At 23.4% G+C, this 18,614-nt stretch overlaps 1 protein-coding gene across 3 annotated transcripts in view; it reads left to right on the top strand.

The window, feature by feature from the left end:
* The window catches only part of LOC129613749 (paired box protein Pax-6-like), a 69,007-nt gene that overhangs the window by 20,634 nt on the left and 29,759 nt on the right, over window positions 1-18,614 (top strand). For 2 of the 3 annotated variants that reach the window (XM_055527950.1, XM_055527949.1), the window contains exons 3-6: window positions 6,527-6,692; window positions 7,257-7,437; window positions 12,481-12,808; window positions 13,028-13,666. In XM_055527950.1, coding sequence (XP_055383925.1) covers window positions 6,527-6,692; window positions 7,257-7,437; window positions 12,481-12,808; window positions 13,028-13,666 — 1,314 coding nt within the window. The remainder of the gene's footprint in view (window positions 1-6,526; window positions 6,693-7,256; window positions 7,438-12,480; window positions 12,809-13,027; window positions 13,667-18,614) is intronic. The other variant, XM_055527951.1, reaches the window with a different exon arrangement.

Below are 18,614 nucleotides of genomic sequence, written 5' to 3'. Positions count from 1 at the left end.
TATATACGAATAAAATAATTTGTAAGTAAATATACCCTTTACGAAGGCGCAGGGAATGAAAGCCCTAAGCCCTCTTTGTCAAATTGTGTAAATTTTAAATCAGCTTTTAAGTCGAGCGGTAAAATTTTTTTACTAAGAAGTGATAGTATTTGTAAATTAATGGTTTTCTCTCCCAAGGCTTTGCTTTATAAATAAAACGCTCCCCTGGCAAAACTTCAAGAACTAGGGCGATTTCAAAATTTAAATTATTGAAAAAAATTTGAAACATATACGAGATGTGATATTCATTTCGGACGTATGTATAATGTCCATTTTTTATACAATTTATTTTTAAATTTTCAGAAAATAAATTTGTATACATATATGATACACGAGTTTGTATGTACATACTTAATATAGGGCGAAAAAGAGGAACTATATAAGATATAAACTATACGAGTATAAGGTAAAAATTAAAATTAACAAAAAAAAAAATAAGAGATGACAGAATGCAACATTATAATTATTCCATGGGTAACTCGATCGGGATCAATATAAAAAAAAAAAAACACGAATATAAAAAATAATATGTAAAGTTGTCACTGTCAGTTATAGAGAAAAAAATCTGTTATATTTTCTTCGTACAAAAAATTTTTTTTTGTCAAAAAAAACAAAAAACCTTGGAATTTATTGCATTTTTTTTTTTGTGTTCTCTTTATTTTCTAAAAATCGTGTTCCTATATTTTGATTCTTTTTTTTAACTCGATGTAGATTTGTTTTCGATGACGGGATTATGAGAAAATTTTAGAGACACCAAAATAGAGACCAAATGAATTATAAGATTAACCATAGAAAAATCATATTATATTAACCTTTATCTACTTACGAGAAGTTTCAGGCCGCTCGATTTTAATATTGAATTAGCAACGGGACCGTTTACGATTTTTTGTATGTTGAGAAGAAATGTAAGATATTTTTTTAAGTTTTCTAATTATGTAACTACTGATAAATTTAAATAGAAAGGAAATAAAAAAAATCAAATACCAGGATTAGATCGACAAAATTTGACAACAGTAGTTAAAGGTTAATTATGAATTTCAAATCGTTTGGCTTTCTCTTTTTAAAGGCATGTATAAAATATTTCGAGTTTTTAATGATCGTACTGTTAAAATAATATCAAATTTTCTATGTTAAATATAGAGTTTAATTTTACGTATGTATATATGATAGAAGAATAGGAGATTTCGGGAGTCATATCTAAGTTTATCAAACACATTAAAGGACAGGAGACAGGGGTGTAGTAAAATGTATGATATAATACTTATAAAAATGGGATTATTTATCACAAGATTGCAGTTTTACTTCCAAAGAAGGAGTAAGAAGGGGATAAGGGGGCTAACTAATATACACGCATCGTTGAGATTGCGTTTCAATGGAATATATGCAACAAAACATAACTTTTATTTTGAATTCTTAAAGGGATGAGAAGCAACTTAAATTAATTACAATTAAAAATTAAGAAGTGTAGAAAACGATTTTATAATAATCTTATAATAGAAAAAAACTAAATTTATAAAATGAAAGAGTTTTAGTAACGAAGAGGGGGGCTTCAAAGAATTTATACTCTCTAATTTCACATATATTTTACTTATACACTGTAGTGATGTATGTAATACGGAAAATTTCTCTTAACTACTGATAAGGTTCACCCAAAATTACAAAATATAATATATTGGTTTCCTTCTCGGAAAAAAGTTTAATAGGGCACATTACGTTTCTTACGTTTAGTTGGTTTTTACCGTATATCTTACCTCACTATTGCTTTAATAATCGTAAATTGTTTAATTCACTATTGAGTTGAATTGTTTAGGCCGAAATTGGGGTGAATAATATATATACATATATGTATATATATATATATATAGTATTGCCGAAAAAAAAAAACGATGATTTTTATAATATTTATCGCCACTTTTTTTTTGTTTTTAGTATATTGTTAATTGAAGGTATTTAGTATAAATATAGGATTTTGACACACATTGTATGCACAAATTATACAAACGTGTATATATGTATATAAATTTTTAATATATAAAAACATTTTATAAAATTACATTCTTTTGAATTTAATTTTAACGTTTTAAATATTATTAGATTTTTAGACCTCCCTTATTAGATTTTTCTGTTCCGTTTTTATGGTTACATAATAAAAATGATGTGGTAAAGTTAAAAACAAGAAAATAAACAAAACCGAAAAAACAATGAAAAGAGAAACCAAAAACTTTTCCTTGTCAAAGTATTTTAAATTGCTTATAAACACATAAATACATATATGTGTTTACAATGCATACATATATACATACTATAAAAGGATATATATAGTTAGTTATATGCGGTGGTAATAAAAGTAGCAATATGTGGTCGTGAATTGAAAAAATTTTTGTGGGTGTTTCTTATACACACATAATAATGTAATTGTTTATATATATATATATATATATATATATATATGAATATTGTACATATATATCTATATATTTTATCATGAACTTTTATAAAATTGTGGTTTTAAAATTATTTTGGTATACAAATATAATAAAATCGGAAGATTTTATTGTTATACTTATGTGAATATTTCATGTATTATGTAACGGTATTTTTATATATATATATATATACATTTATTGCATATTATGTGCACATGTGCACATATATATATATTAATAATATTCTTAAATTTACATTGTATAAAATTTGAATAGTTTGTTTTTTTGTTTTTCTGAAATTTTCACAAAGAGTATACTTCATTAATTTTAAATATACATGAGTAACATATATATGTAGGCAAATTTAACATATATATACATATACAATAATAATATTTAAAATAATATAAATCTTAGTTTCTGTTTTTCTTGTTTCATTTAAGGACCTTTCTTGTTTTAATAACTGTTTTGTTAGTACATTATAATAATATACTTTGAGTTATATAATAATAATAATAATGAAATTAACCCCATTTTTGTTAAATTTTTAAAAAATTAAAATTTAAAGTATTTCTAATTCAATTTATAATGGCTATAATATATACTAATATATGTTTAAATATGTATACATATACATAATAATTGTAGCATATAAAATTGAATGGGGGTGGTCAATGAATTGAATTAATAGATTATTATACAGTCAAAAAGTCTTATACATTTTTTAATATCTCACATCAGGTATTTTATATAATAGTGTGATATATGTGTGATTTAAAGTAACTATAAAGTTACACATAAATATTAAAATCCATTTCAATACCAGTATATATTCTACATATAATTTCGAAATATCACTTTTACATAGTGTATAAATAAAAAAAAACCGGGCTTTCTGTGCAAAAATGATTATGTGTCATATGTATGTAAAGGGTATATGATGTATATTTTAATAATTTTGGAGTTATTTCGAATATTAAATTAATTTTAGTTTAAAACTTCTTATATTAATGGCACTTCAATATCATTTAAATAGGTTACAATTTTAATTAATTAAAAATTTTCTCTAATATCAATTTCAATTTGAATATGACATTGAAACTATTGATTGATAATGTTTATTATTTAATAAGCAAATAACTTTATAATTTAATTTTTTTTCATATTGCCGCCGCTTGAAATTTTATCATTATTTAATTCATTTATTCTTTTGAGTATAAATTATTTTCTTTGTAAGGAATATTTCGCAAACACTCATATTGACCATTCTTATTATATTGAGCAAGTTGATGATATATTCTGATAAAATTTTCTTTTAAAATGAATATCTGAGTGGAGAACAAAAAATATAGAGTTTCACATAATTATAACATTGTGGAATGATTCTGATATATTCGAATACATACTAAAAATGAGCTGTACTGTAACTGAGAATTTTAAGTGTGATGAAATATTTTAATTCTTTGAATTGTAGAAGACTTTACTTTTATGGTACAGTAGAACTTTTGAAGACTCAATAAGTTTGAATGAGTGACGTGAGTTTTTCTTTTCTAGATCTAATTTTATGTACTTCGGGCTATGTTAGTTTATTAAACTCGTCAAAATCTTACATTATTGAAATAATTGATTTTTAAAATATTTATGCATATGAAACCATGCGATTATTGTGAGATTTAAAAAAAAATTTTTTTTTTTTTAGAAATTTGAATGTTCCCACGAGAAATTCAAAGAAAATTATAAAATAAGGCCACACACACAAAAAAAAAAAAAACGCTGTATATGCGAAAGGGTAAAGTTTCTCCATTTTTTTTTTGGTATGAAATCTCAGGAAATTTCTTTTTTTCTTTACTTATTCCAAATATTATCAAGGTAATACAGGGATATTCATAAGAAATGTCTTAGAATTCAAAGAAAAAAAGGAAAGAAAATACACTAAGCAGACGTCAACAAAAAAAATAAAAATTTAAAATGTAATAGGAGCATAAAAACAAAAAAAAAAACGAAATTCGGATCCAAAACCAATGGTTTGTGAAATAATACCTTTTCCCCCCAGGATGATGGAAATAATTTTTCAGAAATCGTCTATTTAGATTATTTCACATTACATATATAAAATTATTTTATGTAATAAAAAAAAATATTGCATACTTTTAGGATGAAGGGACAAAATTAAGAAGGAACGATCATATTTATAATGGTCGGATTCCGGATTCGGCTGTAAATTTGATGTCTTATATAATTATAAGTTTTTGATTGCAAGATAGTCACACGTTAGCTTTTTGTTTTGATGAGAATTACCTCAAAAGCAAGCAGTTTCGGAAATATAGATGTAAGGCGATTAAATTGAAATTTTAAAAGGGAGAAGCTATGTTTTTTTTAGAGGAGGAACAGAAATATGCTCTTAAAATTCCTCTATAAAAATAAATAAATAATTTTTGTAAAGGTAAATTTACATTTATGTTTACAAAATTTCACCTTTTTATCTCAAAAGTGTTAAAAAAATTAATTTTTAAAATAGACGGCTCGCGGACGGGTGGAAGGACAAAGTTAAACTAATAAGCACAATCAAATTTTGTTGGAAAAGTTCCAAAAAAAAAAGAATACGATATTGCTCTCCCTTTTTTTTTGGGACACATTTTTTTTTCCAAAATTTTTTTCTTGTTTTTTGTCATCATAAAGTGCCGATAAAGAAACGAAACAAGAGAACGTACAGTTTAAAAGCAAAAACAGTTATTAAAAAGAAAAACTTTGTTTTTATTTTTTCTTATTTTCCAATAATTTGATACGTTGTAACACCTGTAGGAAAAAAAATATTAATTTTTTATTTTTTATGCACCTTTTCAAAAAAAAAAACTTTAGAGTTTGTTTTTTTCTTTATAATATGAAAAAAAATATGAAAACATTTTTTTCATATTTTATGCAAATTTTTCTACATATGTACTTATATAAATAGGTAACATATACCTATGCGAATATGTCGCACCCCGAAAACAATACCGCAACATTTTTCCATATAAACAGATATTGAACGTTATTTTTCTCTAAACAATGTTGGAGTTGAACTGAAAACGTAGCTGAACATAAAGAAAAATCAGATGATTAACACTGCAGCAGCTTTATGTATTAAGGGTATATTTGTAAATTCCATACTTTCCGGCAGTTGAAAGTGATCTATAAACTAAGTATTTTAGACAACCAAAATAAAGTGAATAAATTTGCAGTTTTAACGAACAATGAGCAATTGAATATTTTTAATTTTTTGAATTATTGTAGCAAGGGTGCAATATTTATGTATATACATAGATATATATGAAATACAAATATGTGCATGTGGTGCCGTCGCTAATTTTTGTTCTTATATCAAGGATCGTTACTTTTTTTTTTTTTGTAATGTCGTCGCCATAATATTTTTATTTTGTCGTTTAAAATATTAGTGACGTTCATTTTTTTTTTCGTGTTATGGTTTCTCTTTAGAACCAACTTTTTCTTAAGAATTTTTTGTATTTTTTTCTTTTTGATTTCGTTATATAAACTTTAAACCCTACAATTTTATTTTAAAAAAATGATAAATTATATGTCCGAATATTTTCTGTTTTTAGTTACCAAAAGTGACTTTATTTTGGTAATGATTTGTAAAATAGCACAAATTTCCCTTTCTATATTTTCGGATGTAGAATTTGGATATAGAGAGAGAGAGAGCAGGGAAGCTAATCTTTTGTGTTTGAGTATTTTTCATAATTTTCTGAAATTGTGTTTCGCAATTTGTTATATAGACATACGAGTAGATATAACAGAATTACTTGTCTAAATCTTAGTTATGTAAACTTCGGAGTTACAGTGATACTTATCGAGTGTTCAATTCAGCTTATATGTGCTAATTACTAAATTGTTAATAGTAAAATATAGTATTACTCAATTCCGATGTCATAACAATTAATGACGATAATTATTTATTGAACGTTTTTTATTTTTTGTTTTAAATAAACTCGTGAAAGAATTATTCTTCTATTTGAATATTTTTGTTTTTTTTTTTTTCTTTTTCCATATTTTTTTGCTTATAGGACATAGTGGTGTTAATCAATTAGGTGGTGTATTTGTTGGTGGACGGCCATTACCAGATTCAACTAGACAAAAAATCGTAGAATTAGCACATTCTGGTGCGAGACCCTGTGATATATCACGTATCTTGCAAGTATCAAATGGATGTGTTAGTAAAATATTGGGAAGGTATGATAAAAATTTTTAGATTATATTTATTAAATATATTATTTTTAATTATATAGTTATAGTTTTGTTTTTTAAACAAGTAATGCAAATATTATAATAATATTGTGGTAACATACAATTCAGCAATAATAATTCATAAGCTGAATTGTTAAATAATGCCGGGTTAACGGTTTTTTTTTATAAATAAAGAAAAAAAAACAAAAAAAACATACAATTCGGCAATAATAATTCATAAGCTGAATTGTTAAATAATGCCGATATAACGATTTTTTTCATAAATGAAGAAATGAAAAAATAATTAACAAACATGTAATTCAGCAATAATAATTCATCGGCTGAATTTTCAAATATTTCAAATATTTTTCAAAATTTGTGGGCTTTTATGTTTTTTGCAGTAGAATTCAAATTGTTGAATAAAATAAAAATAAAAATATATGTTATAGATATATTCATTTTAGAGTTTTGAAATTATAAATATACAATATTGAAATTGTATCGAATATGTTATTAATAATTTAAAATAAACTCATAATATTTTTTCTTTATATATATTCAATTATATAGATATTATGAAACAGGTAGTATAAGACCACGTGCAATTGGTGGATCAAAACCACGTGTTGCTACAGCTGAAGTTGTTAGTAAAATATCACAATATAAACGTGAATGCCCAAGTATATTTGCATGGGAAATACGTGATCGATTATTACAGGATGGCGTATGCACAAATGATAATATACCAAGTGTAAGTTTATATATTTTTTTCAATTTGTTTTAGTTTTTGGTATATAATTAATATTAACAAAAATGTGCTTATACGAAATATTTATATATTTCTTTTTTATATGTTAATTCAGTCATATTTGTTTGTCATAAAACAAATTTTAAAATTTAAAAAAATAAAAACTGAATTTCAAAATTGTAGTAATACATAGTATTTTTAATACACAATTCAGCTTATGAATTTTTATTGCTGAATTGTGTTTTAATATATCATTAATATTAATGCAATTTTAAAGCTAAACATTTTGTTATATTAAGACTATATTAATTCAAAAACTTTCAAATCATTTATATTTTACGGAATTTTTCTTTAAATTGTAAGAATAGTGACAGCAAATACTTTAATTTTATATGTAACATATATTTTATAGAGAAAGGGAAACAAAATAAAAAAATTCAATAATCACTAATCAATTCCTGAATTTTGTTTAAGAAATTTGATAGAGAGAGAGAGAGAGGTAGACCCAAAATGTGAATAAAATAAAGTTTCCCTTTTATTTATTTTCATAATATACCGTTATTAATATGTATAAATGAATGATTTTTTTTTCATTGTTGTATTCAATAGTTTTTCTTTTATATTTGACATTTTGTTTTTGTTTTTTTTTTGTCACTTTATTATTTTTATTTTTTGAATAATTTGCAATAATATATGGAAATCATGTTCAGTATATTTTATATATATATATACATATATGCATATCTATATGAATATTATTATATATACATATACATATGTATGTTTTTTATGAATAATGTATGTAATACATAATAATATACGATTATATAAGAAAGGGTATGTGAGTTAAATCTTAAGTCTGTTTATCTCTTTGAAAATTTTTAATATATAAATGATTTAAAAAAAATTTGCAGTAGACACACTTTAAGAGAACGAACTGTAAATTAAATTTTAACTTATTCAATTTAAGTGAATAAACAACAATTCCGGATTTAATTTTCGTTTACATATACAGTGACAGAGCGCTTTTTCGCCACTTCTTCAATATTCCTGTATATGAGTTCTAACATACTATGAGCAAAAAGAATTTGGAGAAAACTTAAAATGTCAAATTTCCTTAGATCTTTACTACCAAAAAACTTTATTAAATACACTTACTCAAGTGTCCATAGTTTATCTATACCTACATGAATTCCTTATATGGTATTGTTAATTGGGAGGGGGGAAAGAAAATAAAAAACAGAAGACATCAGACTTTGATCGTATTTTCCCAATAAAAAAAAGAAAAAACCGAAAGATGGCAACTCTTATAAGAAAACAAGAAAAGGGAAAATGTAAGAAGGGGGACAAAAAATGTCCTATTATTTATTTTTAATAATTTCTTTTCTCTTTTTTTTTTGAACAAAATGAATAACTTAAAGTCAAAATAATTTATTTTTCTCTTTTATAATATTTCATTGTTGTTGTTGTTTTTTTGTTTGAAAATAATTTTGTTTCGAATACAAAGAAATTTCAAAAGTCTCCATATAATTTAAGGATGAGGATTTTTTTAAGAAGTTCTATTGTCCTTGCAAAAATTTGTTTTTTTTTTGAAGACATAATAGAAGTGAAAATCTAAAAAGTTTTCGATCAAAAAAAGTTAAAGCTAATTTTTAAAATAAAAGTGAATTTTATATTTTTACTTTTATAATAATTTAAAAAAAAAAAATAAACAATTCACTCTGTTTCTAAGATAATTTTTATTGATCTAAAGAAATGTTTTGTTTTCAACCATAAAATAAATCAAATGCCTTTTTCCGGGCGGAAAAAAATATAATAGAAATTATATATAGTACAATTAAAAATAATTGTATTCATTTCCAAATTATCTACACCCTGTAGGTTCTATATTGCCAGTAATATACGGTAATAAAATTCAGCTTTTAGGTATGAAATACTGAATTTAATTTGAACATTTATAATATTAAATAGCATATTAAATTTTGTAAGCAATTTAATAAAATAAACTGAATTCCGAAATCTAAATGAATTATATCTCTATATTACTAAAAAAAGAACTATACCCTACATATGTAAATATTTATTATAATTTTTATATTGAATTAATTATTAATATTACTAAAAATATTATTAACTTCTTAATATTGTGTTAATGGCATTTTAATATTGCATATTATTAGACAATAATAATTCAGCAATATACACATTGAAGCTGAATTATATTGTACTATATCTATACTACTGTATTATATGTTATCTGTACTACTATTAAAAAATTGATATAGAACATAATGATGATATAAGGAGAAAATTTTTGTCGACACTTTTCAACTGAAATAGATTTTCGTGATTTTAAAATTGGCTTAAAACTATATTGCTACATTATTCAGTATAGTTACTATAAGTTGAGAATAATAACTCTGTTACGTCACTTTATTACAATACAAATTATAACAACAGGACGGCAGCCCTTATTTAAATATAACCGTCTAATGAAGTGTCATTAATTATTCTTTTAAATAAAAAAAAAAAGAAATCATTGTGAAAATTTTGTCACTTATTTCATGTTTTTTTTTTCTGTTCTTCTTTTTATCTTTTTCCTTTTTTCAACAGTTATTCTAATTTTTACATCCGATTTTTTGATTTTTTTTCCCCAAATTTTTGTTATATTTTTTTGTGTTGCTTTTTCTTTTTGTCCCTTCCTTATTGTAAGGATTTTATTGTTTGTATTATGTTCAGGATAAATTAGAATAGAAAATATGAAAAATTCTGGTATGGTCAGCATAAAACCAATCTCACAGACAAATCGCTGTATTGAATAAAATTTTAAAATCTTTAAACACTTCTTTTAAATTTTAATTAAGTAACCAATTAATTAATAGCCCTCAAAAACTTGCTTCTTACTTTCTTACTGTAGAGGTTCACTATTGTATGAAACAAATTTTCTATATTACATTTTAAATATTAAATTATAACAATTCCACTAATTACAGTTCCTATAAAATATTGCCAGAAAGTAGAAATTTGACTCGTATGAATAAAAGGTAAAAATACTATTGCATCTAATTTTATTGAAAAACTAAATTTTTTGTCAAAACTTAGACATAGAATGACCCCGATCAAATTAATCAAATTAATCACATCCTCAAAAATGAACTCAGATATGAATCGAGTTTGGAATTACAAGAGATAAACAAAAATCCAAACATACAAACTTACAAAACAACATCTTTTAAAAAAAATGTACTTGATGTATGTAAATTTCTTTTTATATATACGAGTATATAACATGAAGAAATGCATTTCTATTAGAATTCGACGTTTAAAATTTGGTGCCATCGTACAATACCACTCTTTTTTGTATGAAATGCTATCGGTGAAAATACGATGACCTTTTGAAAATGAACAATTTTTCAACAAAATATAAATTTTAATATATTTATATACATATATGTACATATGTAAATAGAATATGTAAATATGTATATGAGTACATAAAGTCAATCTAAATACTAACAATAAATTGATACTTATACTAAAAATACAAATAGTTCAGCTTTCCTAAGTGACAAGAAAAATTTGTCATACGGAAATTTTAAAATTTTTATTCTTCTTGTTGTCCATATTCAATAGCTGAATTCAAAGAACTGAATGGATTTCATTGTGATTATACAAGTAGGTATAATACCGTTGTAATACCGTCATAAATTTTTGAAAAAAAAGTTTGGAATAGGACATTGTTTTAGTTCAATATCTTCAAAACTCTTATGATCATTTGATTTTGTCAAATCTTCAGAAAGAACTTTTAAACTTATGAATCCAAGCTTATAAGACGAACAACAATTTATATTTAAATAGTATAAGAGTAATAATTTTTATTTTATGGAGAAATTGTGGTTAAAAAAATATATATTTTTTTTCTTCAATTCTTTAATTTAAACATTGACTATTGTGCATCAACCCCTCTATATTATAACACTGAAATATTTGTGTCTCATATAGATAGATGGATTTGTATAATATTATACACACATTAAGAACACTTTTTTTTCCGTTTGCTTTTATTTTTCACCACATTATTTAAGGGTGATGATTTCTTTTGATCTTTTTCTTTTTTTTGTTCCTTCTGTGCAAAGTAAGAAAAAAAAAAATAAATAAAAAATATATGTGTCCCATTCTCTCTTTTATTTACTCTCTATTATATTTATTTCCTTTTTTCACCATATTAAATGTACATAAAACGAAGTGAGAAAATATAGTAAAAGAGCAAAAAAGGCGTTAAAATAGAAAATCTCTTTCGTAGAGTATACAAAAAAAAAAAAAGAATAGAAAAATCAATAGCAGTGGTAATCATTTATTTCCGGTTGAATAAGTGTGGGAAGAAAATTTTATCAAACACTACTTATATATGAAAAAAAAAAAAAAAAAAAATCATTTAATTTTTATTTTTTATTGTATTTTTTTTTCCTTTTATGTCTTTTGTGTCCCCATTTTATCATTTTATCATTATGTCTTTAAAATTTCTTTAAGGAAAAATTTTTATCGTGCGAAATGATTTTTTAATATTTATTTTTGTGCAGATTTTTTTCCGGCTCGTTATTATGGTCTATATCATATTGCTGTCAAATTTATACACATTCATGAACCAGTTTTTTTCCCTTAAATTTTCATGGAGCGTCGAAAAGGTTAATGTCACTGATCTATATATTATAAAGTAACTTCTACACTTCTCTTTTTATTCAAATTCGATTGTCCTGTAATATAGGCAATTTTCGATTTTGAAAATGCGATAATTCATAAAATTTCATAATCTAAGCAAAAATTTTTAAATATTGCATATGTTTAGGGGCAACCAATATTAATCATATTGTATTTTCTCATAAAAAAAAAATTTAAAATACAATTAAATGTGATGTAAAATAAAATACAATTAATTGTTAGCATTATGAATGAATTTAACAATATATATTTATATTGCGTATATATGCTTATGTATATAAATGTGTAATAAACGCATTGAAATATTTATATATTATTTATTTTCAGGTCTCGTCGATTAATCGTGTTTTAAGAAATTTAGCTGCACAAAAAGAACAACAACAGCAACAACAACAATCTCATATGCAAAATAATTTAACTGGTAATAATGGATGTGGTAATGGTGGAACTGGTAGTAATGGCACCGGTAATTCTGGTAATAGTAATGATTTAAATGGTTCAACAATCAGTTCAACAAATTCATCAAATATTGTATCAATAAATACTTCTAATAATACTAATAATAACAATAATAATAATAATACAATACAAAATGAACAACAACAACAAGAACAACAATCAATATCAACATTATCAAATACAATTAATATTAATGGTAATTTCTATAAATTATAATTCAAAAATAAATTTTTACATCTACATATTTGTTATTAAAATTAAATTATTTAATAAAAAAAAATAAAATTTTTGTTAAATTATAAGCATCAGCATTATAATTTTTGTTAATATAATCATTAAAATGATAATTCATTCTTTATTAAATACACCGACAATAACAACTACAATATAATAATATTATATTAATTGATATTAGGATCAACATCAGTTTCATCAGCAGCGGCGGCAGCAGCAGCCGCAGCAGCAGCAGCTGCAGCTGCAGCAGCAACAAATCATTCAATACATCATTCAAATCATTTAACACATCATCATGTAACAACACATCATCCTACACATCATACAACACATCATCATTTAGCTGCAGCCGCAGCAGCTGCTGCTGCTGCTGCTGCCCACACACATCATCATTCACATCCATTTCAAAGTGTTGCTGCATCAGTTGTTGCCGCAAATGTACCAAATAGTTGCTGGTCAAGAGCAGCTGCAGCAGCAGCTGCAATAACACCATCAGTAGCTGCAACAGCGTCTTGGTATTCAGCGCCAATTAATAATAATAATGATAGCAACTCAAATGGTGGATGTGGTGGTGGTGGTGGTGGTATACAAACAACAACAAATATAGCGTCAACAAATGGCGGTGGTGATAATAGTATTGGTGGACATCATTCACCATTTCGATTACAATCATTAAATACATCAAATAATAGTGGTGGTGGCACTAGTAATGGTGGAAGTGGTGGTGGTGGAATTGGTATAATAGGTGGCAGTAGTATTGGTAGTACTGGTGGTAATAATTCATGCTTAGTTTTATCAGATGAAATTGGATCCAAAAAAGGTTAGTAGATTTTCTTTTTGATTTTCACAATTTTAAATAAATATTTCATATATTTTTCTAATTTTTAAATTATTAATAAAACAAAATGAATGTTAAGAAAATTATTTAAAAGGAAAACAAAAAATACACTCCTCGACAAAATTATAGGGATATTCATTGTTGTTTTTCTAAATATTTTGTGATTTTCGTTAGTTTCGAAAATATATTTATATTTATATACCTAAACGGAATACGGATAACGTATTGGATAATAGATCGTATTCCGAAAAGCCTGTTACAGGGGTTAAAGTTTAGTAGGCCGATTAAGAAATTTTTTATAAAAATTTAGGTAAACTTAATTTTTCAATAAAATAATAAAAAACATTAGCCTTGAACAAAATTAAATCAAAATGTAAAACAATAAAATTAATAATAAATTAAAACAATTTTCAAATGCTCACCTGTTGCCTATGTTTATTTGATGTTTCTATTTCTACCGGATACTATCTGTAATTTGATAATAGATTAATAAGTAATCTGTTAAATTAAGTTTTAATGAATGATAGTTATAAAATGATTGTAAAAAAAGGGTAATTCATAAATATAATAGTTTTTTTTCGTAAAGTATTTAGAACACTTATAATTTTGTTGTGTGAGTGTGAATCTATATCGAAATCTATGAAAAAAATTGAAAAAAAAAAAAAACATTTTTGTAACTTGTATGAAATAGAATGAATGACATGTATAAAATATTTCAACTTTTTCTTCTTAATTGGTAGAATTCATAAAGAAGTCATAGTAATTTATTATTAAATAATATAAAACAGCAAAATTAAAATTGAGAATTTTTTTTTTACGCACTCCTAATTCAATTCTCAATATTAAATGCAAAAAATCTGTAAATCGTTTTTTAGGTAACTTGATTAATTAATTGGGTTTTCAATCGCTTTGTCCTAAAGTTCAATGCAATCGTTTTGAAAATACGAGTAATATAAACTTTATTCATTACCTCGCCCGTCTCAAATTTAAAGTGTTCGTTTTAGTAAATAATAATATATGCAATTTGATTAAAAAGAAGAAGTAGGTAATATATACGTATATATATATATATATATGTATGTATATATGTAATATATATATTATATCTCTTACGGTTGACAAAGTAAAGAGACAAAAGTATTATAGGAATATTTTGTATAACAGTATAACAGTTTAAAAAAATTAGAAATCTATATTTTTAATTAAAATTCACCTTATATATATTATTGAATAATAATATAAAACAATTTATTATATTATGTATAACAATATTGAGTGATTGGACAATAGTATATAATATTTCATTATTAATATACTATAATAATCATTTTACAATAAAATATTAATCAATAATATTAAATTTTTTTTTATATAAAATGTACTTGTTTCTTTTTGTTTTTTTGTATTTTGTATACCATATATAGTTATCCTGTTTAGTTGCTGAGTAACAAATACAAACACGATATTTAGAAATTCAAAATAAAGATGATATCCTATAACTTTTGTTGTAGAGTGTAAAAAAGAATTTTAAAAATAAAATTTTTATTCAATATAATAAAATTTAAAAAATTTAAATTAAAATACGTAAATTATTATTAGAAAAAATAATTTTATTTATTTATGTACATATGTATATAACTAAAAATATTTTGTAATTAAAAACAAAATGAAATAGTGTTAAAACTTTATTATATACATTATATATATATTATAAATTTTTCATGTATAAGATTGTGTATGAAATAACATAAAAGTATAACAACAGGCAATTTTATATTTTTTTTTAAAAATCACTAAAAAATTTTTAATTGTCTCAATTCTTCTTTTGAAATTTCGTTACGTAACAATTTGTTTAACAATGTAACTAATAAAATATAATATATTGAAATCCGTGTACTAAAATCCAAAAGTGGTGCTTTATCAATTGTAATTAAATAAAGAAAAGAAAAAATCTAATACAAAAAATTCTACATTTGTATAACAGTTTAATATACAATGAGTTTTTAACAGAATTTAATAAAAACAAAAAGTTTATTCTTTCATATTTATACATAAAATAATATAGGAACAGCTCAGCAACGGATGTGATACAATTGTATAACAGTGTGGATAATATAAAAATTATATGTATGTGATAGAGTCAAAATGTGATTTTTGTTTTTTCGTAATCTTAAATATTAAAAATTAAGTGTCATACTATACTTATAAAATTGTATAACAGTTAAAATGTGAGTTAAGTAAGTTATAGAATAAAAATTTTTTAAATAACTAAAATATGTATTGACACCGTACATAAGTAATGTATAACACATATATAATTTAGTATTTAATATATTTTTAAGAGAAATTAAAAATGAAATGTGAAATTATTTTGTTTTGTACAATATAAATTTTGTATATGTTATACATGTCAATGTTATACAAATGCAGTTATATACATATTTTTTCTTAATATTTGTTATATATACATATGTACATATACTATAAGAATGAAATTTTTTTTTTTTTGAAATTGCTATTATTCATAAGTGATAAATAATTATTATATTGGAATCTCAGGAACAATAATTCTTCAATCAACATTTAAAATTTGTATTATAAAAATTATTTATTATAATACAAGCTTTATATAATATGCAATCAACAATCAACTATACTATTCATGAAATATCTTCAATCAACTCTTTATTTTCATCAATTAATTTATTGAAATTCAACTTTTTACAAAAAAATATCTAGAAAATAATGAATTTTATGAAATTTTAAATGCAATACAAATAATTTTAAAAGTTACAATTTTTTTTTTTTTGAATTATTAAATTTATAATAAGTTGTTTTTAATATAATAGTTAAAAATATCGTATTTAAATAAAAATAAAACAAAAAACCACAGCAACTAAAAGGATAACAATAAGTACATACATGAATAAATTTTTTACAAGAATATTAGTATAAATTGTTACATAATTTTCATAGTTTTACGATAAGAAAAGAATTTCAGGCTTAATTTATAATTGAGAACCTTTATTATAAGTACATTTCTCATATTAAATTTCAATAGGAAATTAAATTTATTATTTTTTTTTTTGTTAATCTGACAAATTAAATTCTCCTCGATAACTAATTGACTGAACGTATTTGTTAGATAAACTAACAGACACTGGCAGTTATCCAGACAGACTGAATGACTAATAACTTCCTTTTACATTCCTATATTAATAAGAAATTCATATTTTCTTTTCAAAAATTATGCATATATGAAATTTGGTGGTATTACAATACCTTCTTTATTGTATATATGCAATACGGTCAGATTATAATATAAGAAGAACGTATCTTCTCTAAATATAAAACTTAAGATTTTCCTGATTTTCATACATTATTTTTTGTTTGCTTCTTAAATTTTTCATAAAAAGTGTGTCCTTTGAAAATTTTTGTATATACAATTTTTTTTTTATTTTTATTACATTTTTTATTGTTATTATTTGGTTTCTTTTATTGAAAGTTGTTTTATACGTGCTTAGGTTTTATAATCAGAAAAAAATAAAAAAAAAATTAATTCTATTGTTATTGAAATTATAAAATGTATTCAAACATACAAATATAACAGTTTCTGTAATACATATATTGAATATAATACTTGTGAATTTGCGTCTCTTTGCGTGTGTATTATTTAGGCGCATTTTATACTCGACAGAGAGAGAGAGAAAGAGAGAGAGAGAATTAGATAATAATTTATGGTAGGGGGAGTTTGTAGTAATGTTTTTTATTTTTTGCTTTCTTATTTTTTCAATATTTTCATGTTTCAATTATTAATTTTTTATTGTATAACAATTTAGTTTTACTCACTTTTCTTTTAAAAGAGTTTTAATTCATAGTTTCATTAATACTAAGACAGGATGCTATTATTAGATAAAATATAATCTACATAAATGTGACTTGTTACTTGCTTTACATCATTAATGTCTAGTTAAAAATCTAGTAGGGAAGAATTTCTTCTTTCACCTACACAATATATAAAATTTAAGAACAAGTTCTTTGAATATATGTACATATAAGGTATCGGCACTGTTATCTTATTGCTATATACAATCTATGGCCAAATTTTCTCCAATTTCACATTGTGACTTGCCACTGAAATAGCAACGTAACAACTGTTTTATAATTTCAATTGATATTGGAGGCACTGTATAAGTACAATTATGACTTCTATTTTTAATTTTTAGATTTTGAAGTTCATTTTTTTAAACAAGTTTAATGTGATTGGAAAGACAAATTATTTACTTTAATTGTAAAAAATTAAACTAAACCATTTTAATTTCTTTAACTTGTACCAAATTAGCAGTCAAACTGATAAAATAATGGCAACATATGCATTAAATTCGAAATAATCACACATAATATTTCAAATTCGTAATTCACAATATTATTTGAAATATTCACAATATTTAAAAAGCAAAAAATCAGAGTTTATAGGCTTATATCGCTTTATTGTTATACCATATATTGATTCTTTTATACGAAAAACTAACCCATACACACTCAGATATATAGACATTACGAATACCGTATATATAAAAATAATAATGAATTCGTAAAAATAAATTAGAAAAATCACAAATTGTATACAATAAAAAAAATGAATTACGGAAAAACTTTATAATGAAAAATCAGGGAAGAAAAAAATATAACAAAAAAACAAAAAAACAGAAAGAAAAAACAAAAAGTGCACAAAAGATTAATCCCTATAATGAAGTGTCAACGAAAAGATTAAAAAGGATTTTTTTGTTTTTTCTTTTTTTTTTATCGCACTGTCATTTTAATGTAAATGTACCGACGATATTGTACATGTACGTACAGTATGTGTCTTCGCATTCTAATTGTTCATTCATTCGTTCATTTATTCGATCGTTCATTTGTTTCTGGCGTT

This window comes from Condylostylus longicornis, unplaced genomic scaffold (genome assembly GCF_029603195.1).
Source record: "Condylostylus longicornis isolate FDR11 unplaced genomic scaffold, ASM2960319v2 ptg000091l, whole genome shotgun sequence".
Classification (NCBI taxonomy): Eukaryota; Metazoa; Arthropoda; class Insecta; order Diptera; family Dolichopodidae; genus Condylostylus; species Condylostylus longicornis.
The sequence above is the reverse complement of the archived record's forward strand: the minus strand, read 5'-3'. Positions and strand labels throughout refer to the sequence as shown.